At 43.4% G+C, this 25,316-nt stretch overlaps 1 protein-coding gene across 1 annotated transcript in view; it reads right to left on the reverse strand.

Annotated features, from left to right (window-relative positions):
• The window catches only part of VWA3B (von Willebrand factor A domain containing 3B), a 226,645-nt gene that overhangs the window by 155,869 nt on the left and 45,460 nt on the right, over positions 1 to 25,316 (reverse strand). Inside the window, exon 8 of the mRNA XM_058428934.1 lies at positions 20,961 to 21,076. Coding sequence (XP_058284917.1) covers positions 20,961 to 21,076 — 116 coding nt within the window. The remainder of the gene's footprint in view (positions 1 to 20,960; positions 21,077 to 25,316) is intronic.

A 25,316-nucleotide genomic window follows, 5' to 3' on the forward strand; every position in this document is an offset into this window, starting at 1 on the left:
CAAAAAAAATAGATTTTTTTTTTTCAGTTTTTCCATCCAAGAAAAGGCCTGAACCTCTTTCTGTTCTAAGGGATCTACAGTGCATAAAAATAAAAAAGATGGTGGCAGGGCTGCTCCCTGATTTCCCATCAACCAATTCTGAACCACAAACAGCAGGGCTAGGGCTATTGTCTACTGGGGAGCAACCCCGCACCAGCATCTGCTCAGCCTCTGTCCTCAACAACAGCCCTCTCTTTGTGAGGACGGTTGTGTGGATGGGCTACTGGGGGCTGGATATCACTCACGTAGACGAGTCTGCTCCCAGCTCTACCAGGTCATTCAGGAATGAGCAAGTTCTAGTTCTAGTTCAAACTCAGAAGACACTGATTTAGGAACTAGGAAGCCAATGCTTTAAAATAGCCCCTTCTCAGTAGGACAATCTACTCGGAGAATCATCATCCACTCATTTATTCAACAACACCCCATCAATGCCGATTACATCTGGACACTGGAAATACAAAATGAACAGGAAACCATCCCAGCTCTGAGGAGGCCCTCACTCCAGTGCGGTCTTCCCAGAGTGTGGTCCTCAGAACCTGTGGCAGACACCCCTGAAATGCTTGTCAGTGCAGATTCCTAGGCCCCACCCCAGACTCATTCTGAGGGTGGAACCCCAGGGAGCTATATTCTTAAAGGGTCCCAGTGATTCTTTGCAACAAAAGTTCACAAAGCTTTAGTCTAAGATGTGAGACAGGCATGTAAATAAATGATCACTCTCCAAAATATTCTTGGAGAAAAAAAAGTTGGATGACTTCCAGGAGCAATATTCTCGTGCCTGAATGTCCCTATGTCTGCCCTACAGAAATGCTCACAAAAGAAGGCAGCACTCCCTTTCCCCTGCACAGTGCTGAGAACCCCCCACACCATCTTCTAATACCCATTCCAGGCCACCTCTCATCCATATCTTTATAATATTCTACTGGTTCTAAGTGTCACTTATTTTGCTATATGTTATAATGGCTGCTTCCTGTTGATAAATGGAGGAGAAAGAGGGGGAAATGAAAATTTACTGGGTATCTACTATGTGCCACCGTGCTGGGCACTTAAACACATTACCACATTGACTCACAACAATTGCCTGAGTCCAGATCATCATCCCCGTTTTACAGATGAGCACACCAAGGCTCAGAGAAATTTGCCCAAGGCCACACAACTAATAAGTGGTGTGGTCAGGATTCAGCTTCAGGACTGTTAGTCTCCAGAGCCCCCCACCGCCACACTGGAACACTGGCCTTGGGTATCCTGGAAAATTCTCATGATACAAGATCTACGTGAGCAAATCCATCTGTTGTGTGTTGATCACTTTTAGTTTTCCCTCAAGGGGCTTATAGACTTATTTCTTCCTAAGTCTGAAACCACCCAGTTTGTAATTCTGATGCAGATGGTGATGGTGGGTGAGCTGTATCCCCAAGGTCAGGGCCGCCGGTGACATTCCAATGAGCAGTGACACACCTGCTGGCTCCGCAGTGATCTGCCTGCATTGGAATCGATCGTCACCCACAGGGATGGCCCGCCAGGTTATCAAGGCTGAGAGCTCTTGCTGGGCTTCCACTATCTGCAAGTCTGTCTTCTTCATTAAACCGTGACTTCCTTGAGGACAGAACCATGTTTGTCTGTTTTTGTAACTACTCTCCCTGGTACCTTCCTGACACCTGGTCGAGACTTCCAAACAGGCTATTCCAGAACACAGGTCCCTTGAAGAGAGGGACCTCCTTTTTTCATCATTGCATCCCCAGAGCCCAGCACAGCACCCAACTTTGCAATAGTAAATGTGAAACGGATCTGTCACCCTGGAATCAGAGCCATCACCCTAAAATCAGAAATTCAAATGCAATCAGAAATCTACGCCGGCTCTTTTCCCTGGCAACTCAATTTCATGTTTAAGAGTTTTGAGGGTTTCTCCCTGCCCTGTGTGTTAGGTGATGCAGGATGCCCAGATTCCCTTGATTATTTCAGCACAATTCTAAGGAGCTGATTGCACTGGCTGACCAAAGACCTGGGCTGAGCCCACCCCTGCCCAGTGTCAAGAGGGCTACTTTGAACAAGACATAGTGCAGCCAGGAGCCTAGAATAAAACTAGGTACCCCAGACATAAGCCAAAGACGGGAGTGGGAACAGAGGGGTTCCCTGGGCTTAGGGGCTTACTCTCCTTAGTTGGGAAAATGAGATCTGCAAACACCTCAGATAAACGTGTGCACTAAGGGAAGAGGGCAAGGTGCAGATGGACAGTCCTGCAGTTATGGAAGGAAGGAACAACCCCTAAATCATAAGGCAGAAGCAAAAATGACATTCTGAGAATCTGGGGCTCCCCGCCGACTGGGAACCTTGTCTTTTATTCCTTTTGAATCTCCTCCTCCTCAACCCTAGTAAGTTTCTAAAGCACACAGGAGATATTTAATAAATGCTTGTTAACTAACCAGAGGGCTGTGTCAGAGCAGCAGAAAGAAATCCTGCTGGGCGCGGTGACTCACACCTGTAATCCCAGCACTTTGGGAGGCTGGTGGATCACCTGAGGTCAGGAGTTTGAGACCAGCCTGGCCAACATGGTGAAACCCTGTCTCTACTAAAAATACAAAAATTAGCCGGGCGTGGTGACAGGAGCCTGTAATCCGAGCTACTTGGGAAGCTGAGGCAGGAGAATCGCTTGAGCCCTGGAAGCAGAGGTTGCAGTGAGCCGAGATTGCGCCATTGCACTCCAGCCTGGGTGACAGAGCGAGACTCTGTCTCAAGAGATTAAAAAAATAGAAAAGAAATCCAAGGCAGCCCATTGTTAGAAGGGGCAGGACTTTGAAGGTAATTAAAGTCTCTCAGCCTTGTCAATCGCAACGTGGCAACAATTTTGGATGCACAGCTGCTCCGACTCCATCCGCTGAATTCAACTGAATTTTAGCTAGAAGGAAGGAGACTTCTGAAAGAATCTCCTGCCACCAGTAAGCCATAAACAGGCACCAATCAGTGCTTCTAAATTAAATTGGAGATTAGAAACAAAGAAGCAATGCCAAGCCTAAGTGATGGGCCAATACACTCTAAATATCTAATTAGAGATCACAGGTATCTGACAGGAACAGGACTTGGTTATTTTTTTCCTTTAAGCATAGCAGCCTGAATGTATTCTTATGTAAACAAAATTCAGTTTCATAATATTTAGTCTTAGTTCACGCATTTTTCTCCACCAACACAAAAAGCACAATTTCTGAAGGTAGAATCAACCACATTTTTACAGTTACAATATTTTTGGACTTAAGAATAATATTGGTAGAGTATAGTAGCTATTCTAAGGACATTTGCCAGGAGTACTGGACACAAACAAAAATACTCTCAGAAAAACATTACCTTTTGCTAATACCTAATATTTATTCTTTTGATTCATTCATTGCAGCCTTTCTCTTGTCCCATAAGCAAAATATGATGGTGAGCAGAGCGAGTGCTATTTGATAGTTCTAAACAATGAGCAGGGGCTGGCCAGAGTGCTGAGCTGAGAGGACATGAAGCCAGGTGAGTACAGGCTAGAGACGAGAGCAATGATGGACGGATTAGTGATGCTTGTCGTGGGTGGGGTAGGCCTAGAAGTGAAAGGGTGAAAGGTATGCCATGTCATCCAACCCTGGTCTATCAAACTGTGAGAAGGTTCTGTGTTGTTGGTACTTTGGGTTGTATACATGAAACCACCTTAAAGTTGAAACTATGCACCAACTGTTTGCAATGTGCCTCCTCTTCTCCCTTGTGTATAAAGTACAAAGCTCTGGCTTGAAGTGACAGCATAGAGTTCTGACCATGGCTTTCAGCCTGGGTGCTCATCCCACCACCAGGCTTCTTGAATTTCCAAGTCTGAGAAGCCTGACATCACACTATCTCAGGAAAGTCCACTGTTAGCTCCACTGCTGAGTCTAGATCCTGAGCTAGATGCATCGATGCCAAAATTGTTTACTTTTTTTAGCCTGATGCCAGGACCTCAGGGAAGATGCTTACTCTAATGTAATTTTACTAATCCATACTTACTATTTCAGTTTAATTAAATTTTCAAGGATATACAGGAAGAGAACCAAAATAAAAGATGAAGCCTTCTCCAAACCCAAGAGATCAGAAGTCTTTTTCCTTGCTGAGAAGGAGTCCCCAAACCACTAAATAGACTCCCTCCTCCTGTGCCCACAGGACCTTCATAACCTGAAAAGCAGCTGCTCAGAAGATTGGGACTGTCCGCCTTAAAGACACAGTCCCTGGAGAGCTTTAACCAGCAGTTAAAGTTCCTTCCCCAAAGCAGCATCAAGCCCAGCCCACATCTGGGACAATCCATGCCTCCATGAAAGCTTCTGAGAATTGAAAATTACCATGTCCAATTTATAAATATTATTGCACCATTTACACTTCTTACTGAGCTCAGTCTGACAACAGAGAGGTAGGTGAAATTCACGCCCAGAACAGGCCCCATGGCATAACCCTACTTATCACTGAGTCAGATTCTAGTTGTGGTAGAGGAAGGACAGGCACTCCTGATTTCCTCTAGAAAGGCCCCTGTGGCCTACTCCTAGGATCCACCTTGACAAATGGACTAATTTCCCATAAGAACAAAGTTTAACAGTACAGTATTCACTCCCTTGTTCCAAATTACAATTCATCCATCATTATGCTTGCAAATAAACTGGTTACTATCATGACCATTAGAAAAACGCTCTTTGTGACACAGGCTGCCAAATCCTTTTGGATTATTTCACTTTCCAGAACCAATATCTACAATAAAAGCCCACTTGGAATCCTAAGAAGAAAAAAGGAAACTACCATTAATGGAATGTCAATTTTGTGCTAGACATTTTCATGTGTGTCATATGCTTTAATTCTCCCAGAAACTGTACGAAGTAGATGTTATTATTCCCATTTTTATAAATGAGGAAATATAGCTCAGAAAGATTAGGTAACTTGCCCAAGGTCACACAAGTATTTAGCGGCAAAACTCAGATTTGAATCTGGGTCTGATCCCAAAGTTGATTCACCTTCCTGCAAATACTGTCTCCAAGCCAAAAAAGGAATCACGACTGTTCATCAAACATTCACTTTCCTCCTCACCTCCGGGTGAGTGGAGTAGACCTCCCCACCCACTGCTGTAGGACATGATCATGTGACTGGCTCTGGCCAATTGGATATGACATGAGCAGGGGCCTTAAATGTGGCACATAGCGGGCCTCAGTTTGTGCTCATGCATTCACCACAATAAGAATATACCCTGGATTGCCGGAAGCGGTGGCTCACGCCTGTGATCCCAGCACTTTGGGAGGCTGAGGCAGGCGGATCACTGAAGATCAGAGACCAGCTTGGCCAACATGATGAAACTCTTTCTCTACTAAAAATACAAAATGAGCTGGGCATCATGGCAGGTAGCTGTAATCCCAGCTACTCGGGAGGCTGAGGCAGGACAATCGCTTCAACCCGGGAGGTGGAGGTTGCAGTGAGCAGAGATCGCACCACTGAACTACAGCCTGGGCAACAGAGAGAGACTCCATCTCAAAAAAAAAAAAAAAAAAAATTAGCACTAGTTAAAGGAGAGTCCATTCTATGTTAATCAAACTGTAGGTGACATATAGACCTGTGATCAAGAAATAATGGCTGACATTTTTCCAAATTTGATGAAAACTATAAACCAACAGGTACAAGAAGCTCAGCAAACCTCAAGTGCAAGATATATGCCATCAGCTGGCAAGAAGACTCAGTGGCATGTTTTGCTCTTGAAAAGGTGAGAAGCCTCAGAAGGCAAATGGAAATAGAAGGGAGGAGCCAGGGAGGATGTATGTCAGTCCTTCCTCACTCTCCAGAGAGTCAGTGGCATCTGTTAAAATCACACCTACAGACTGTCAGAGGATGGTGTGGAGAGGAATCGAATTTTAGAATAGATAGTCTAGAATAGAATTTTCTTCCAGACTAACGTGGGGAAACCAGACACCATGCAGGCAGGCACAGGATCCCAGAGGGTGACGGGAATAGAAGGGTATGCCTCCTGCTCTAGAAGTTCACAGAAATTGGGCAAAAGGGTCTTTAGACACCACCAAGCCACAGAATCAAGGTTCGAGGCAATTTCACTTGATCCCTAGGGGTCAGGCACCACCATCACATCAGAGCCACCTCTGCACAAATGCTCAGAGGGCTCCTGACTCAGCTGGTGCTATGAACCTGAGTCTGCTTCCTGTCCTCTGCCTTCATATTCTTTATAGTCAAAGAAGAATGACCACAAACTCCTGAAGGGCAATATAAGAAAAACATAAAATGTAACGCACTACCTAATGCACCCCCTAAACGGCTCACATTGTCAGAGTCAAAACACTGGAAAAGCTTTCCATCACCTGGAAAGAGCAGTCCTGGAAAAACAAACACACAGAAAAAACTTTTGGGAGAAATCCCTCCAAGGAATTAATGTACCTATAGGAATCTAAAGCAAGCACAGAATAAATAATTTTACATGATGATACATCTATTTTTGCCTTTACAAGGAAGCAACAAACAAGATAAAATTGCTCTCAGCCTACAACTACTTTTTGTTTTCCTCAGAAGAAGCATTGATGTAAGGAACTATCCTAAAATATGAGGCCTAAAAGTTGATAATAATTCATATATAACTAATTTATTTGCAGACACCATTATAATTTATTTATCAAACCCATTATAAGAAATGAAGATTCATACAGATATCTATTTACCAATAAGTATCAAACATCAAAATTAAATGAAATCAGAACTTGTGGCAATGCACCTATCTATTTATCTAGGCTTTAGTAATTTAGGTGAGAGCAGTCCAAAGTCCTTTGAAAACTTTCAAAAACAATTACAGCTTTTTAAATCTCCAGTTGATAATTGATAATGAGGGGGGGAATAGGGTCTGGAGGCAGGGAACCTAAGGCCGATTCACAGTGACTTCCTAGAGCTAAATCAAAAGGAAAACCCCAACTTTCCAAACCTAAGTAACAGAAGAACCAGAGGTACTCCCTTTGCAAACCCCACCCTCACACACCTTTTTTGCCTGGCAGATGGAAAATTGAAAGTACTTCTGACTGGTTGCTTTCCATAATCAATCAAACGTTTGCATAAGGTGTAACCTTTGCAACTTCATGTCAGCTTCTGACTGGTTTCTTTCCACAACCAGTCAGACTGACTGCAGGCCACTACTTCATTTGCATGGGGTGTACATCAAGTGGCCAATGAGAAACCTCTAGAGGGTGTTTAAACACCAGAAAATTCTGTAACTGGGCTCTTGAACCCCTATGCTCAGCCAGCTCACACCCTGTGGAGGGTACTTTCATTTTCAATAAATCCCTGCTTTTGTTGCTTCATTTTTTCCTTGCTTTGTTTGTGAGTTTTGTCCAATTCTTTCTTCAAAATGCCAAGGACCTGGATGCCCTCCACCAGTAACAATAATATTATTGTTTCAAAATTTTTAAGGCTTTAATACACCAAAAAGCAAAGCTGCACTAAGCAAATTGCTGATACAGCTCAATCTTTTTTCTTTCAAAGTGTATCACTGGAGCTAACCAAATTATGTCAATAAACCAAGGAAGAGAGAAGAAAAATGTATTTGGAGCAAAACCCAAAAAGCTTAGAATGTCAATAAATACTATGAGAAAAATAGTGTGCCTTGAACGAGACAGCACAGAAACCAAGCACACATGTGCACTTGCCTTAGAAGAGTCAGTGCAGCAAGCAACATTCAAAGTGAACGTTTATTTGGATAACATGAAGCCCATTCTTCACATCTACAATAAATATACAAGGTAGGTAGAAAAACAAATTATGGTCAAATGGTCATGACCAACCTCAGACTAGAAAGAGAAAGAGCCCTGAAGCATAGCGGATGGTCCAGGAGCAAGCGCCCTATAGAAGAATATAATACATTGCAAAGGGTAGCACAGAGGTCAGTGGAGAAAGGGTGCGTGAGTGGTGTGAAAGCAGTTGTTACATATTTCAGGGAAAATCCATTTATATTCCCACATCACACCATACTTCAAAATAAATCTAGAAGGACCAAAACAACGTTTGCTTTTGTTTTAAACTCAGGCCATAAGGAACCAAAAGGAGAAGAAATACAGTTACGAAGGAGCTGTAGGATTTATAGATTACAGTTACTGTGCAAATTTTATGGTTGCCTATAAAAAATAGCCAAAATGAAAAGGAACACAATGACCAACATAAATTATCCATATGTAATGCACCAAAGACTGTTCACACGATGTGATAAGAAACACAAGACCCCCACAAGTAAAAGGGTAATAGACAAACAGGCAGTTTACAAAAGAAGTTAACAAATCCAAAAATGTTCAACTTCACTACTGTTTAATACTAATTGACAATAATTTCTTCATCAAAGAAATTCAGATGGAAACAATGAGATACTATTTTTATGCTAATTCAGGTTCTATGAAATGGGTGTGAATTGTATTGTCTTAAAATATTTTTTGGAAAGCAATTCAACATGAGAGATTACCCCACGATGTTCAAACATTTTGATTCAGTATTTTCACTACTAGTTTAGTTTTAAAAAATCTAAACTACAGGAGTAAATACACCATACGACACATATACACCATGGAATACTATGCAGCCATAAAAAACGGATGAGTTCCTGTCCTTTGTAGGGACATGGATGAAGCTGGAAACCATCATTCTCAGCCAACTATCGCAAGGACCAAAAACCAAACACTGCATGTTCTCACTCATAGGGAATTGAATAGGGAATTGAACAATGAGAACACTTGGACACAGGAAGGGGAACATCACACACGGGGGCCTGTCGTGGGGTTGGCGGGGGAGTGATAGCATTAGGAGATATACCTAATGTAAATGACGAGTTAATGGGTGCAGCACGCCAACATGGCACATGTATACGTATGCAACAAACCTGCACGTTGTGCACATGTACCCTAGAACTTAAAGTATAATAATAATAAAAAAAGAAAAAAAATACACCACAAAATAGATAAGTGCAGTATGATCTCTAATAGCAAAAGAAAATTGAAATTACCCAAATGTCTAATAGGAAATGATTGACAAAACTCTAATATAGAACTTTAATGAAGTATTTGATATTTTTAACGTCAACTACAAAAATTTTATAGTAATGTAGGAAAACACTTGATTCTATATTAAGTAGAAAATTCAATATTCAATTTGTACAATAATATATTTATGCTTTAATTATTTTTAAGTATATAGTGAGAAGACTGGAAGGAAATATACCAAAATTTTCAGTGGTATAAATATCTGGCTGGCAAGAATGTTTCTTTTCCTTTCTTCTCCATATTTTCCAAATTATCTATATTACGTTAGGAGAGTGCGATATAGTCAGGTGCCCCTGACAGCCTGGGTTCAGACCCCCAGCCTCATACAAGTGAGATAATGTATGCATGCACCTAGCAACACTTCCCTGGTCCAATAATTAGAAACATCATGGTTTCTAATTAATTACATCAGGAGATATCTGATGTAGTAGTAAGAGAACAAAACAAAGGATGAAAGTTATTTTCTAATATTACAAATTATATTCTCTTTTAAAACACCACAATTGTATATCATGCTTTCAAAAGTTATTTTGGAATTTGCGAAATTAAGAACAGATGGGCTAAGTATTCAAATGATAATTTATCAATTTTATTTAAATGAGTGGCAACATAATGTATGCCACATAACCCTATGACCAAAAAAAGTGACTGACACTGTCCACTCCACACAGTCGATGAAGACATCAGGTTCCACATTTGCTCTTAGAGCCCACGCCTTCATACATCTCGGAACGTTTATACTTAGCCTTTACTTCCAAGATGAACAAAGCTATATAAGTCAATACTGTTTCCCTTTTCTAGAAATTATGACGTGAAATGAGAATGGAAACGAAAACATAAACACCTTTTTTTCCTCCAAACTAGGAGACAAAAATTACGTACTGGTAAGGGCTGTGGAGAAGAGCTGAGACGGGGCAGAAGCAATGCAGAAGAAAGCACAGGGAATGCATAACCAGAGTGGTCAAGAGGGCTGTGGCAGCTCTGAGGAAGTGGGGGGTGCCTCACCCACAGTCAAAGGTGAGCCTTGTTGGCAACCTGGATGCTAGAACCTCAATGACAAGTGCTAACAGCAAAATCTGCCTACTTGGTTAAGAGAGGCAAAGAAGTAGGGCTTCACAAAGCATCACCCAGAACAAACTTATATGCAGGAACCACTCTGTCCCTGCAGCAGCAAAAAAGTAGAGAGCCCCTGAGTTGTGAAGCATAGATGGCTATCTTAGCCCCTTCCCTACCTTTCCTTCCCTAGGACATGCCTGCAGATAGCTTGTGTCCATTCTATGGTGATCAATAAAATGGAAGCTGGTACACAGCATCCAAACAAGGTTACTATAAGAAACTTATGGGGAAAAGAGCAGTAAAACTACCAAGAGAAGAAGAACATTCACTAAAAATGTTACCAAGGAGTCCTTACAATTATGATCCAACATTTTTTCTGTGAATTAAATATCTATATGAAGCCATCTCCCTGAGGAAAGAACACACAGCAGAAATTCAAGAACTCAAAAATGAAATGGAAAGGCAACAAGAAAAGATGAAATTCAAAAAAAAATTAGGAAAGGGCCAGGTGCAGTGGCTCATACCTATAATCCCAGCAGTTTGAGAGGCCAAGGCGGGAAGATCACTTGAGGCCAGGAGTTTGAGACTAGCCTGGAAAACATGGTAAGAGCCCCCCAAACCCAACCCCAATCTCTGCAAAAATAAAAAATTATCTGGGCATGGTGGCACGTGCCTGTAGTCCCGGGGCTTTAGAAGGCTGAGGCAGGAAGATCCCTTGAACCCAGGAGTTTAAGGTTGCAGTGATCTTTGATCACGTCACTGCATTCCGGCCTAGGCAACAGAGTGAGAACTTGTCTCAAAAAAAAAAAAAAAAAAAACACTCAGGAAAGAGGAAAAAAAATCACAGCAGTTAAGATGAAATTGATGTAAGCTCAATGAAAAAAAAGTGCTATGGAACTCACTGTAAGAAACCACAGAGGGTGAATGCAAGCAGAAATAAAGTGCTTAAAAATGTCAGAGAGACAATAATAGATGTAGAAGACTGTTAAAGGAGATATACCAGACAGATAAAATGAGTCTCTGAAGAAAACAAGCACAATGCAATGGTTATGGGAACAAACAGTCTTGAGTTTGAATCCTGACTCTGCCACATGCTATTAATAGTTATGTTAATTTGGACAAGTTTCTCAACCACCTTCTGTTTTGGTTTCTCCATCACTAAAATGAAAATAATAATAGTACCTACTCCATGGGGGTATGTTACGAAGATTGAGTGAGCTGGAATTTGGTAAGAGGCTGGAAGAGTGCCTGGCACATACAAAGCAACATGTAATATATTTGTCCAATTTAAAATAAGAATAAAATGGAACAGGACAAATATTTAAAGATACAATCCAAGGAATCTTGTCTAAAATAGAAGTCTGGAGTACACAGATGGAAAGGGTACACTGTAGGCCAGGGAAAATCGACCACAGCCAGCATTGAGACAAATCCTAACACTTAATGGACTTTAAAGATCAAAAAAGAATTTTGGGGGCAACCAGGCAAAAAAGATAAAGTCACTCATAAAAGAAAAACTAATCGAGCTGGCCTCAGATTTCTCCTCAGCAGCATGCAGCAGGGAGAATGTGGGAGCACAGCTCCTGAGCCACTCAAGGGAGAAAAGTGAGCCATGGGCATCGTAGCAGCCAGGCTGACCTTTCAGTGTGTAAAGACTGCAGAGAAGGACATTCGAAAACTCTGAGGATAACCAGGCGCAGTGGCTCACGCCTGTAATCCCAGCACTTTGGGAGGCCGAGGTGGGTGAATCACCTGAGGTCAGGAGTTCAAGACCAGACTAGTCAACATGGTGGAACCCTGTCTCTACTAAAAACACAAAAATTAGCTAGGTGTGGTGGCAGCCGCCTGTAAGCCCAGCTACTTGGGAGGCTGAGGCAGGAGAATGGCTTAAGCCTGGGAGCCGGAGGTTGCAGTGAGTCAAGATCACACCACTGCACTCCAGCCTGGGCCACAGAGCAAGACTCCATCTCGAAAGAAAGAAAGAAAAGAAAAGAAAAGAAAGAGAAAGAAAGCAAGCAAGCCCCGCGGGCACCATTATTCCTGGAATGGAAGGAAGCCCTTCTTGAAGAAATGACTAGAAGAGGAACTTCAGCCAACCAAGAGAGAACTCAGGAAACCAAAGTAAATGGAATGGACTAGAATTGGGAACTAAGTACAATATATTTAGTGACAGAACTAAAAAAAAAAAAAAAAAAAGTAGGAATTAGGATTACAGAAGAGAAGTAAAGATAATAAGACTTAGTTTTTAAGTTGTTTACCTAGTGATAATAACATTAACAGGGTAACTGCAAATGATGATGGTTATGACAATAATGACGAGTATAATTTATTGATTGGTTAACTGTGTGCTGGATACCATAGAAAACATTTTTCATATATATGCATGTATACACATATAACCATGCTTACATACGTATATATCCATACATACATACATATATATGCATACATACATGTATTAATATATACTTATATATTGATATATTCCTAACAAGCTATAAGGTAAACATTACCCCATTCATAAAGGAGAAAGCAGCCTGTCATCCAGCACTTTGAGAGGCCAAGGTGGGGGGATTGCTTGAGGCCAAGGATTCGAGACCAGCCTGGACAACATAGTGACCCCAGTCTCTACAAAAAATAAGAAAAATGTAGCCAGGCATAGTGGTGCACACCTGTAGTCCCAGCTACTCGGGAGGCTGAGATGGGAGGATTGCTTGAGCAAAGGAGGTTGAGGCTGCAGTGAGCTACAATGGTGTCACTGCACTCCAGCCTGGGTGACACAGCAAACCATGTCTCAAAAAAAAAAAAAAAGAAAAGAAAAGAAAAGAAAGCAGAAGCTCCAGTTAGTTAAGCTAAGTACTTTGAAATCACACAGCTAATAAGTGACAAATTCATACAGGTCTGACTCCAAAGCCCAGGTTTTTTTTATTTTACTATATTTGAGTTCCCTGAATAAAGGACAGTGCCTCATTCCTCTCTGCCTCTCCACCATGTAACACAGCTAATATAGCATAATAGAAACAACATATTATTCCCATTTTACAGATGAAGAAAATAAGGCAGAAAACTTAAATAGCATGCTCAAGGGTACACAGCTAGAGCAGTGCTACCCAATAGACATACGACGTGAACCACATATATAACTTTAAATTTTCTAGTAGCTACAGTTTAGGAAGTAAAAAGAAACAGGTGAACTTAATTTTATTAATATACTTGATATAACTTGGCCAGGCATGGTGGCTCATGCCTGTAATCTCAACACTTTGGGAGGCTGAGGCTGGTGGATCACTTGAGGTCAGGAGTTCATGACCAGCCTGGCCAACATGGTGAAACCTCGTCTCCACTAAAATACAAAATTTAGCCTGGGGTGGTGGTGGGCGCATGTAATCCCAGCTACTGGGGAGACTGAGGCAGGAGACTCACTTGAACCCAGGAGATGGAGGTTGTAGTGAGCCAAGATCATGCCACTGCACTCCAGCCTGGGTGACAGAGAGACTCCCTCTCAAAACAAACAAATATATATATATATTTGATATAACTCAACATGTACATGTTATCATTTTGATTTACCCTCTATATTTAAAATTGTTAATGTGATGATTTATATGTTTTACACTAAGTCCTTGGAATCTAGTGTGTATTTTACATTCACAGCACATCTCAATTTGGACTCACTCCATTCCGAGTGCTCTCCAGCCACATATGGCCAGTGGCTTCCAAATCGTACTCTAGAGCTGCATGCCTCACTCAAGAGACTGCCAACTCTTCATTTATCATTCTCCAGCATCTATTCTTGAAGTGTTATTTTAGAACATCAAAAAACAAAGTAACTAATTAAGTTATCTCAGTGGTCTCCACCTCCACAGAAGAGCCATCTGTTAGGATTTAACATCATACCCCTGGCACTTACAGAAGGTCACATTTATGCACATGGATGGATCATATTCTGCGATGATAATCTGTTTTCCCCTCTCTGTCTCCTCCTCCACACTTGAGCAGATACCAGGCTCATTGCAAACTTGCCCCCAGGGAGGCCTATGGCAGTGTAGAAAGATGAAGTGGGCTGCAAGACATTCAGGGTTTTTTAAGCCTAAACCCCTAGGAGAGGTATTAGGGTTTACAAAGCAGGTAGCTTTGAAGAAGCTGGAAGGAGCCAGGCTTTTTCTCAGATAAAACGGAGCTTGCCTTTGGCTTGGGGGAGAACAGGAGACAGGCCCCAAGAGAAGACAGGAACTGGCCTCAGTTCTTTGCAGCACCCTGGGAGGAAGGCTGCATGGGGGGAATCCAGGGAGGGTCTACAAAAGACTTCCACATCCACAGCCCAGCACGGGAGCAGCAGAGAGCTGTTCAGCCTGAAGCAGCAATAAGGCAGGGACAAGGGGTATTTATGGGGTGATTTTCCAGAACAGATATCCAACGACTAGACCCCACCTCCTGATGCATAAACGCTGCCTAGGGTCTCCAAACTGTGGGTAAAGCTCGGGATGGGGACAAGGACTGAGCTTTATTTCCCACCCATCCAGAAGAGAGGAGACTGGAATAAAAAATTAAACTGAATTCTAGAAATCAAAGAAAGTAATCAGCCTTGTTTTGGTGACCAGAAATTCAAATCTGCCACTTAGGGGGCCTCACTTGCGTCTGCCAGGACCTCAGGCAGTGTCACCTACACAACCAATGCACTGGAGCCAGTTCTTCAGGAGGGGACAGCTAAGACCATGACTAACGGGTGGGCAGAGAGGGGTGTGGCCTCCTGGAAGTCACTGCTGACTTGGAGAACATTGTGATAAGATTAAGGTTCAAAGAATATCACAGAATACTTTTAAGCCCTGGTCAGGTGTGAAGTGGCCAGCAGGAAGGCCACTTGGAGTTTGCTTAAAAGATGAGTTTCCCTGACTCCCAAGAATGCCCAGTGATAGAGTTTGGATGTCTGTCCTCTCCAAATCTCACGTTGACATGTGATCCCCAGTACTGGAGATGGGGCCTGATGGAAGGTATGTGGGTGACAAGGGCAGATCCCTCCTGAATGACTTGGTGCCCTCCCTCTCTGTGGTAATGAGTTTCCATGAGATGTGATAGTTAAAAAGAGTCTGAGTCCTCCCCCTTCTCACTCCCTCTCTCTTCGTGTAATGCACTGGCTCCCCCTTTGCCTTCTGCCATGTTTAAAAGGCTTTCGGAAGCTTCCTGAGGCCTTACAGAAGCTGAGCAGATGCTGGTGCCCTGCTTGCACAGCCTGCAGAATGCTGAGCCAAATAAACCTCTCTTCTTTATAAATTATCCAGCCTCAGGTGTTCCTTTATAGCAGTGCAAAACAGACGCGTACACACAGAAACAGAGGGGCATAGAAGATGATTTTTCAGGCCTCTGTTTCAGATTCTGAAGCAAAAAGGTCTCCTTCAGCAGCACCACATGAAACCCTGCCAACCAGAGCAGATAAAAAGTGTCACCACAGTCAATGGGCAGCTGCCATGTTTAAAAGGCATTCGGAAGTTGGGTAGGAGGAATGTCCAACAGATTGCCTGAGAGCCAGGTGCCAAGGCAAGGAGACCCTGCTACCTGCCCATCAGGCCCACCTCTTAACTGGCCATTGGTGAGGGGGCCTGGGGCACATGCCACAAGACTGTGGGCAGGGGAAACTGAGACCCCAGGGCAAGAATGGGGACAATGTTGCCCAGTCTTGGAAAGGGATCGTTCCCAAGGAAAATTCCTAGAGTTCAGGGAATCTCAATGTGACTCTGTCTTACTTTGCTTATGGGTAAGATGAATATTAATATTTCATGGTAGACACAGGCCATGAAGAAAATCCACACTTATTAACAGAGAAGGGAAGACAAGCTGCTGGGCACTGGGTGGTTCAGAGGAGCACCAAAAGGGAGCATCGCTCTGGTTCCATAATAATCTATGTTCCATTGGTGCCCCTTACCCTCTCCAGCAGACAGCCAAGCCCATCATAAAGAGAGAAAGAGGCAGGAATGCCCTCATGCAGAGAAGTATGGGAGGGAAGGTGCTGGTTCCTTAACAGAACACCCACCTCCCCCATTCAATGCCCCGGGAGTGGGAACAGGGGCAGGGACCCAGCCAACTCTGGGCTGAAAGCCAAGGGGAAGGACAGCTACGAGGAGGAGAGGCTTAGAAGATGAGTGGCAGCTTCTGGTCAGCAGCATCTGCCAGACTAAATCTCCTGTACTGTGTAAATCCAAGCCAAAGATCCTGCTCTCCCCAGGGAGGGGAGCTCATCTGAGGCTGGCGAGCATTCCTGGATGGGATTGGTCGGTGCTGGGAGGAAGGAGAATCTCTAAGGCATGCAGTCATCCCTGGAAGTAAAAGGTGAGACGACCGCCACATGCCCAGGTTCGGGCACCCAGCTTTTGGGGCCCTGGGATTCTGACCAGCCAGCCAGGTAGCTGCACCAAGGGCCTGGGAGCCCAGTGCAGGCCAGCAACCTAGTCCCACCCTCACGCAGGTGAGTAATTATTCCTTTCTAGAAACATCGAGATTTGCTTCAGGAGCTGCAGATGGTGGAGACCATGTTACGAGATATTATGAGATCTGCGCCCCCGCCCCACACATATTTGTCATCACTGTGTGCTTCCTGGGCTCAGGGGGCATACGCAGCAGGGGAAAACAGGAATTCTGCATGTTTTCCCACAGTGTGTAAGAAAATGCGGGCGAGCTCATGAAAAAATACAATTATGGAATTTTTAATGGATCTCTCTAGCATACAGGAGTTTGTGAGCAAAACTTCTTGTCTGCTCTGGCTTCTGGACCTTCCCAAATTACCATTAAAAGGTACTGTCCTGTCAATGGCTTATATGCTGCAGCAGATGCCTCAACAAGCAGCCTAAAAGGGCAGATGGGAGAGACTGGCCACGGAAGGCTTCCCAGAAAGGTAATGTTTACATGGAAGGAAGCAGGGAAGCAAAGGAGCATCTTCCAGAGCTTACATGAGAGCAAGTTCACATGGCCCAAGAGATGGCAGACATTCAGACAGAGCTTGAAAACGAGGTGCATGTGGAAGAGGAAAGTGCTTGGTGTTAGAAGGTGGGGAGGGGCCTGCTGAGTAGGGCCACGTGGAGCCCTGTTGGAGCCGGAGGCGAAGGGGAGCAATGCTATATGCACCCCTGCACACATGATGGCATGGATTTGCAATGGGTAATTTTTTCCCAGAACATTAAAGTAGTTGAAAAAATACTAGAAAATTAAAAAGTAGGAATGTTAAAATTTACATTATTTTATTTGTACCAAAACAGAATATGTTATTATTTTACACTCCTAATCTTGATGGAGACAAATTCATCAATTAAAAAGTATGTTCTAAGTCTATTTCTTATTTCATTTTCAATTCAGAGATGTAAATTATAAGAAATGTGAGAAAGTAACTTCGAAAGTATGTGTGATGAATAAAAACTTTAGCAAGTTTTTAATACTTAATACTTAAACTTAAAATAATGTATTAATACACGTTTTAATTGTTCAATATTTTTAAAACTAATAACCTAGAAACAAATTATCATTACAAATAATAAATAAAAACATATATCTAGAGAGAGGTACACATTTCTCCTCTTGCCTGAGGCTCCAATATGGCCTCACAGAGTCTTGTTGGAGCCTGTCTTTATTTGAAATTGTGATATTTTCATCATCATAGATTTTTGTGGCATTAACTTTGACTTTTTAAAATATTGTGTCAGAATTTCAACAAGCCCATGAAAAGATGCTCAAAATAATGAATCATTAGGGAAATCCAAATTAAAACCACAATGAGATATTGCCTCACACCCATTAGGATAACTACTATCAAAAATAGAGAAAATAGCAAGTGTTGGCCAGGATGTGGGAACTTTGTGTACTGTCGGTAGGAATGTAAAATGGTACAGCCACTATGGAAAACAGTATGAAGGTTTCTGGAAAAAAAATTAAAAATAGAATCCCCATATATGATTCAGAACTACCATTCTGAGTATATGTCCAAAAGAATGAAAAGCAGAATCTCAAAGAGCTATTTTGTATACCCATATTCATAACATTGTTCCCAACAGACAAAAGGTAGAAGCAACCCAAAGGTCCATGGGTGGATGAATCAGTAAACAAGACGTGGTATATCCATATAATGGACTATTATCAGCCTTAAAAAGGATGGAAATTCTGACACATATTACAACATAGATGAAGCTTGAGGACATTATGCTAAGTGAAATAAGCCAGTGGCAGAAGGACAAATACTGTATAATTGCACCTATTTATGAGATACTACCTAGAGTAGTCAAATTCAGAAAGGAGACAGAAAGAAAGTAGAATGGCAGTTGCTAGGGGTAAGGGTGGGACAAATGAGGTGCTGTGATTTGAATATATGTGTCCCTCCAAAATTCATACATTGGAACCTAATACCCAGTGTCACAGTATTAAGAGTGGGGCCTTTTGGATGGAGCCCTCCTGAATAAGATTAGTGCTCTTACAAAAGAGGCTGAAGGGAATGTCCACTTTGCCTTTTTTTTTTTTCTGGCCCTTTCATCTCTTCTGCCTTGTGAGGGTGCAGCATTCCTCCCCTCCCAAAGATACAGCAGCAAGGCACTGTCTTGGAAGCAGAGTGAGCCTTTACCAGACACTAAATTGGCTGGTGCCTTGATCTTCGATTCCCCAGCCTCCAGAACTGTGAGCAGTAAGTTTCTCTTTATAAATTACCCAGTCTTGGGTATTTTGCTATAGCAGCATGAACAGACAAAGACATAGGAAGTTACTGTTTAATGGGCACAGGGTTTCAGTTTGGGAAAATGAAAAGAGTGGTGATGGGTGCACAACAATGGGAATGTACTTAATGCTACTGAACTGTCAGCTTAAGAGTGGTTAAGATAGAAAATTAATGGTATATATAATTTACTATAATTCTTTATCTTAACTGCAGAGTTTGTTTGTATTGGTACAGAGCATGGGGTCATGGTAAGTCATACCCTGAAAGCCTATTACCTGGAATCCAAAAAGTCAGTAATAGAAGGAAATTCCTTCAGATTGCCAGGAAAGTCCTCTGAGCTATGCTCCTCCAACCCCTTACTTGACAGTCTCTATTTTCTATACAATAGAGGGGGAAATAATGTAAGAAGTCACTCCCCCACCAAACGAGAGGGTGGCCTGAGGAAAGAGATGCGGAAAATGCTTGAAACGGCTGATGTGGCAACGGAGAGAGATGTGATCAGGTAACGGGAAGAAACCTGCCTCTGAGGCCCAGGTGAGGTGGGAAATCACACATTTTCCAAATCAAAACAGTCTGTCAAGGTTTCTGGGCAGTTTGAGTGGGAGAGGTAGGCTTTGAAATGTTGGCATTTCTGGGACTTTGTGATGGACAGAGGAGACAGGATCACGTATTTAGGATTTGGGATTCTCCCCCCAAATTCAGATGTGATCACTGAAATGGATTGAGAACAACGATCCATGCCAAGCATTTTATTCTAAGAAAAATGTTTTTGTATGTAATTTGCATGCTTCAAAGGGTTGGTAAGATGGTAGTTGCTGAAAATGTAAGCTATGCAGTTTGTATTTCCCTTTATAACTAAGTTGCCAAGGAATCCAGAGACCAAGACTAAACCCCATTTCCAGTAATTGGCCCACCTTGGGTTGCTAGTAACATCTCACATTCTTTACCCTGATTAAATCATTGCCCACTAGGCTTAATCTTGTAAATTATTTTCAATAGGCATGACATACATCCTGAATTAATTTCTTCTTAGATTAGCGTCGATCTTGCCTATATGTTGGCATTTTCTCGAATTCTCTGGAGATGTCCCCTTCATGATTGGAACAAAGGTGTCCGTTACGTGAAGTAGTGCCTCCACTGAACTCTGTGGGAACCTCTCCCCTCCTCTGCTTGGACACCAAGAATTTGAATCTACAAAGTGTGTGTCAGGAACAGGCTCATGACTCATCCTCACTTTTATCTCCATCTGACAACCTAACCTTCTCCTGGGAGCCTTTGCAGCACCGTTACGTAAATCTTTCAAGAGCTGTTGCTACAGCTTCTGTCTTATCCCTAAAGAGTAGCCTCTGCCTTATAATGAAGCTAGAAATCTGTTTGATAATTTAAAAAGAGGGAGAGTGGGGGTGGGATTTCTTAAGACTTCTAACAACCCACCAGGTCCCTTCATCCAACAATCCAACAGGGGCTTCCTTCCCTCTTTTTCTCAGTGGGGTTTATTCAGAGTCTTCAGCACTTTGCAATTTCATCAGCTTAAAAGAAACTCCCATCTCCTGGCTTTCTGAGTAACCTTCCACTGTTTTTCTGAATCACAGCCTATTTCCCGCTGATTTGGTGACCTCATTCTCTGTGCTCATTAAGTTCTCTGATCACATTCATTGAATGAAAGGGGAAGTTCATTCCGCCTCCGTAAAGGTTCCTGTGCGGCCTCAGCCCTCACAAGGGGCAGACCAGTCCCTCAAGCTGCATCCACAGGCCCTGCTTTCATCACAGGGAGGACAGCAGAAACCCCCTTAAGAACCGCAGGCACCCTCTCTGCAGCCTCCCAACTAATCCACACAGCAGAGTGGCTCTGCCTTGCCAAGAACTAACTCCAGCATCGACAGGCCCAGGGCCACATCTCCAGCAGGTTCTCAAGTTAGTAAACACACACTGCTTAGGCCATTTCCCTGGACTGTAAACTTATGCCTGGTTGCTAGGCTGACAAACTCACCACTAATATCCATTAACTCTGCTCTTGCACTACATTAATAATATCATACAAAAGACATGGGGAGTCTCTCCCTCGTACTTTACTTCCTAATGATCCATGTCGTCTGAGGCTATTCGGGACACAAGCTACACCACTTCTTTTGGATTCCAGGTACCTGGAGGGAGTTTTCCTTTCAGTTTCCTTGAATTCCAAGTCATCACATCGTCACCATCCTTTGTGAAGAATGCAGGAAATTCTACACACTCTGTTCTCTCGGCAAATGCATGGAATCTGAAACATGAAGACATGCTCATTAGGAAGGTAGTACACGGGTGTCCGTGCATGCCTGTTCCTTCTCCTGGGATTGAACGTGCTCTTCGGCGGCACTGGGCATCTTCATCTTCTTAGCCATGGTCACTGCTTCTCCCTGCACCTTGTCAATTCCACCAGCAAAAGACAGGGAGGCAGAACGGCACAGAAAATTGTGAATGATGTGGGATTTTAACTGACCACTCATCCTTTCATTAGAGGGTAAATTAGCTCAACCAAATGGTATTTCTTGGTCCTGGGAAAATGACACTCTATGCTTATATTCTTTCTCTTGTTCCCATGGTTCCGTCATGTCAACACAGCTTAACCAAGCCAGGGGTCTAATGAGGGGCCCCAGTAGCACCCACCAGCTCTGTAGGTTCAGTGAGGACAGCTCATGACACAGACAGCATTTGCCTAATTTGCCTGCTGCTGATGGGCATCAGTCAACTTTAACTCGGCAAACATACACTTACCCAGGAGCCAAGCTTAAGCACGAATGAGAAGCATTCCTGTGTGGACAAGTTTTTAGGATCTCTTTTCAAAGCATGGTCCAAGGAGCAGCAGGTTAGGAATACACACTCCCAGGACCCCACCCAGCCCTGTGGAGTCCAAATATCCATTTAACAGGGTCCCCAGGGGGCTGACAGGCACATGAAAGTTTGCAAACACTGGTGTAGTGCACAGGGTGATGGGCTAAGTCACACCCTCAAAGCCACTTAACTGGAATCCAAAAAGTCAGTAAATAGCAGGACATTCCTTTCAGGCAGGCAGAGGAAGTCACAAGTAATGCTCCTCCAGCCCCGCAGGAGTTCCATCTCTGCCTAGCACCACACACTCAACTCAGAGAAAATCCCGAAGGACCGCTCAGGATGCAAATGGTGGGAGAAGTCTAGGGAACCCAACGCGGCTATGGAAAGCCTCAGTCTCTTCCTAAAGGGCTTCAGGCGAGACTAGAATAATGACTTGACGGCAATTAAAATGTCAGCCTCATTCTGGTGCCGTTCCTAAAGCCAATGAACTCTTAGCCTGGTCATTCCCAACTCCTGCAGGAGCTTCATCCAGAGCAGAAATGTCCAGCTCCCTTGCCCTGCAGGGCAAGGAGGGGAGATGGGTGAGGTTTGCCCTAGCAGGCCCCATGCCCTGAGTGTCAAGGCCTTTGGCGCCCAGGACCTTCCACTCTCTGATCTGTTTTCTAGATTAGAAAAGGGAGCAGGGCAGAAATTTCCTCTGGCTGATACAGTCTCGCTTGTGCAGAAGCAACTCAGCATTATGACAGGCTGTTTAAGCCTTAGAGCACAGCGCTGTGCTTGGACTGGTGGCTCTACCCAGACACAGCCTCTGGCACAGGGGAAGCCGGAGTCCACTTGGAGGGTCACCAGACCAGGCAGCCTCCTGCAACCTGAGACACTCAGGACATGCCACTTGCAGCTGGAGAATAACTGCCCTCCAGCTGGGGCCCCACAGCCAAAGGTGCACCAAGACCAACCAGAAGCTATGGAGTGTCCAGGCAGGGAGTGGAGAAGGCAGGGGCACTACTCGTGATGGGTTACACTTGCCTGCAAAGGTCCAGAGCATGGACAGGAGGATACATCAATACCTCATCCTTTTCTGCAAGACACATCTCTATGGCTGCATGGCCTCTAGGTAGCTGAACCACAGCTTCTCTCACAGGAAATTATTCCCTGGGCTCTAGCATGCCCCAGATGAGCTAAGCAGAGAACAGCAAGAGAGGTGACTGGCCAGTTGCCTCTTCTCTTTCAACTAGCAAGGCTAGAGGAGGGAGCCCCCTTCTGTACTTAGGGGCTCAGGAACCCAGAATGGGAGCCACATACCTGATGTTAAAGATTTCAAAGTGCTGTTAAGAGCAGCCACAGCAATGGTCCTTAGAGTCCCAAAGTCTTGTTAACAATGAAAATTTCTAGCCCTTCACAGATCTTGAAAATTAGAATTCCTGGGGTTGTGGCTATAAAATTTGCATTTCAATCAAGCTCTCTGGGCAGTTATTATGCAAAGTGATGGGAAAAATGCATATTCCTGGGCTCTCTCTATGACGTGCAATGAGCTGGCAAGGTGAAGCCTGGCCTCTGTATCATTAACAAGCTCCCCAGTGACTGTGATGAGCACCTACACTTAAGAACAAGATACCATCTTGCCCTGTTAGGAGGGCTATTATCAAAAAGACAAAATAACAGATGCTGCTGAGGAGGCAGAGAAAAGCGAAGTCTTATAAGTTGTTGGTGGGAATGTAAATTAGTACAGCCATTATAGGAAAGACTATGGAGATTTCTCGAAAAACTAAAAATAGAACTATCATACAATCCAACAATCCCACTACCGGGTTTTACCCAAAGAAAAGGAAGTCAGCATATCAAAGGGGTTATCTGCACCCTGTGTTTATTACAGCACTATTCACAATAGCCAAGATATGGAATCAACCTAAGTGTCCATCAATGGATGAATGGATAAAGAAAGGTGGTATATACATAATAAATACTATTCAGCCACAAAAAGAAGGAAATCCCATAATTTGCAGCAACATGAATGGAACTGGAGGTCATTATATTATGGGAAATAAGCCAGGTATAAAAAGACAAATATCGCATGTTCTCACTCATGGGTAGGAGGTGGAAAAGTTGATCTCATGGAGATGAGAGTAGAATAAATACCAGTGGCTGGGAAAGGTGTCAGGATCAGGGGGATAAAAACAGGTTGGTTAATGGGTACAAACATACAGTGAGATAGAAGGAGTAGGTTCTAATGTTCCGATGGTAAAGTAGGGTGGCTATAGTTAACAACAGTGTATCTTATATTTCACAATAGCCAGAAGAGGGGACTTAAGATGTTCCCAACACATAGAAATGATAAATAAGGTGATGGACATCCTAAATCCAACTTGATCATTCCACATGCTATGCATGCAACAGAATATCACATGGGCCTGTGGGGAAAAGAAAGAGAGATCAGATTGTTACTGTGTCTGTGTAGAAAGAAGTAGACATAAGAGACTCCATTTTGTCCTGTACTAAGAAAAATTCTTCTGCCTTGAGATGTTGTTAATCTGTCACCCTACCCCCAACCCTGTGCTCCCTGAAACATGTGCTGTGTCAACTCAGGGTTAAATGGATTAAGGGCTGTGCAAGATGTGCTTTGTTAAACAAATGCTTGAAGGCAGCATGCTTGTTAAGAGTCATCACCACTCCCTAATCTCAAGTACCCGGGGACACAAAACACTGCGGAAGGCCGCAGGGACCTCTGCCTAGGAAAGCCAAGTATTGTCCAAGGTTTCTCCCCATGTGATAGTCTGAAATATGGCCTCCTGGGAAGGGAAAGACCTGACCGTCCCCCAGCCCGACACCCATAAAGGGTCTGTGCTGAGGAGGATTAGTAAAAGAGGAAGGAATGCCTCTTTGCAGTTGAGATAAGAGGAAGGCATCTGTCTCCTCCCCGTCCCTGGGCAATGGAATGTCTCCGTATAAAACCCGATTGTATATTCCATCTACTAAGATAGAGGAAAACCGCCTTAGGGCTGGAGGTGGGACATGCTGGCAGCAATACTGCTCTTTAAGGCATTGAGATGTTTATGTATATGCACATCAAAAGCGCAGCACTGTTTTCTGTACCTTGTTTATGATGCAGAGACATTTGTTCACGCGTTTACCTTCTGACCTTCTCTCCACTATTATCCTGCCACGCCCGATAATGATCAATAAATACTAAGGGAACTCAGAGGCTGGTGCCAGCGTGGAACCTCCGTATGCTGAACGCTGGTCCCCTGGGCCCCCTTTTTCTTTCTCTATACTTTGTCTCTGTGTCTCTTTCTTTTCCAAGTCTCTCATTCCACCTAATGAGAAACACCCACAGGTGTGGAGGGGCAACCCACCCCTTAATGGGCCCTATAAATATGTACAAATATATATCAATTTAAAAATATTTAAAGAACAAGTGCTCTGGGAAGACCTTGTACCCATTTCAAGGAGAACTTAGGAAAGGATTTTATAATTCTCCTTGTAACCACAGAAGTAGCTGGTCTTTCTCCACAAGAGAGCTAAACTTACACACACACACACACACACACACACACACACACAGACCCGGGGTACAGGGGCATATGTTTTAAAATGCAGGTTTTATTACTATTCGGGTATTGTGAGGCCAATAGATAAGGAGCCTACTGCCATTGAAAAGATAGTTGTTACTCATGGTTCCCCTATGGACTGAA

Source organism: Hylobates moloch, unplaced genomic scaffold (assembly GCF_009828535.3).
Source record: "Hylobates moloch isolate HMO894 unplaced genomic scaffold, HMol_V3 SCAFFOLD_15, whole genome shotgun sequence".
NCBI classification, from domain to species: Eukaryota; Metazoa; Chordata; class Mammalia; order Primates; family Hylobatidae; genus Hylobates; species Hylobates moloch.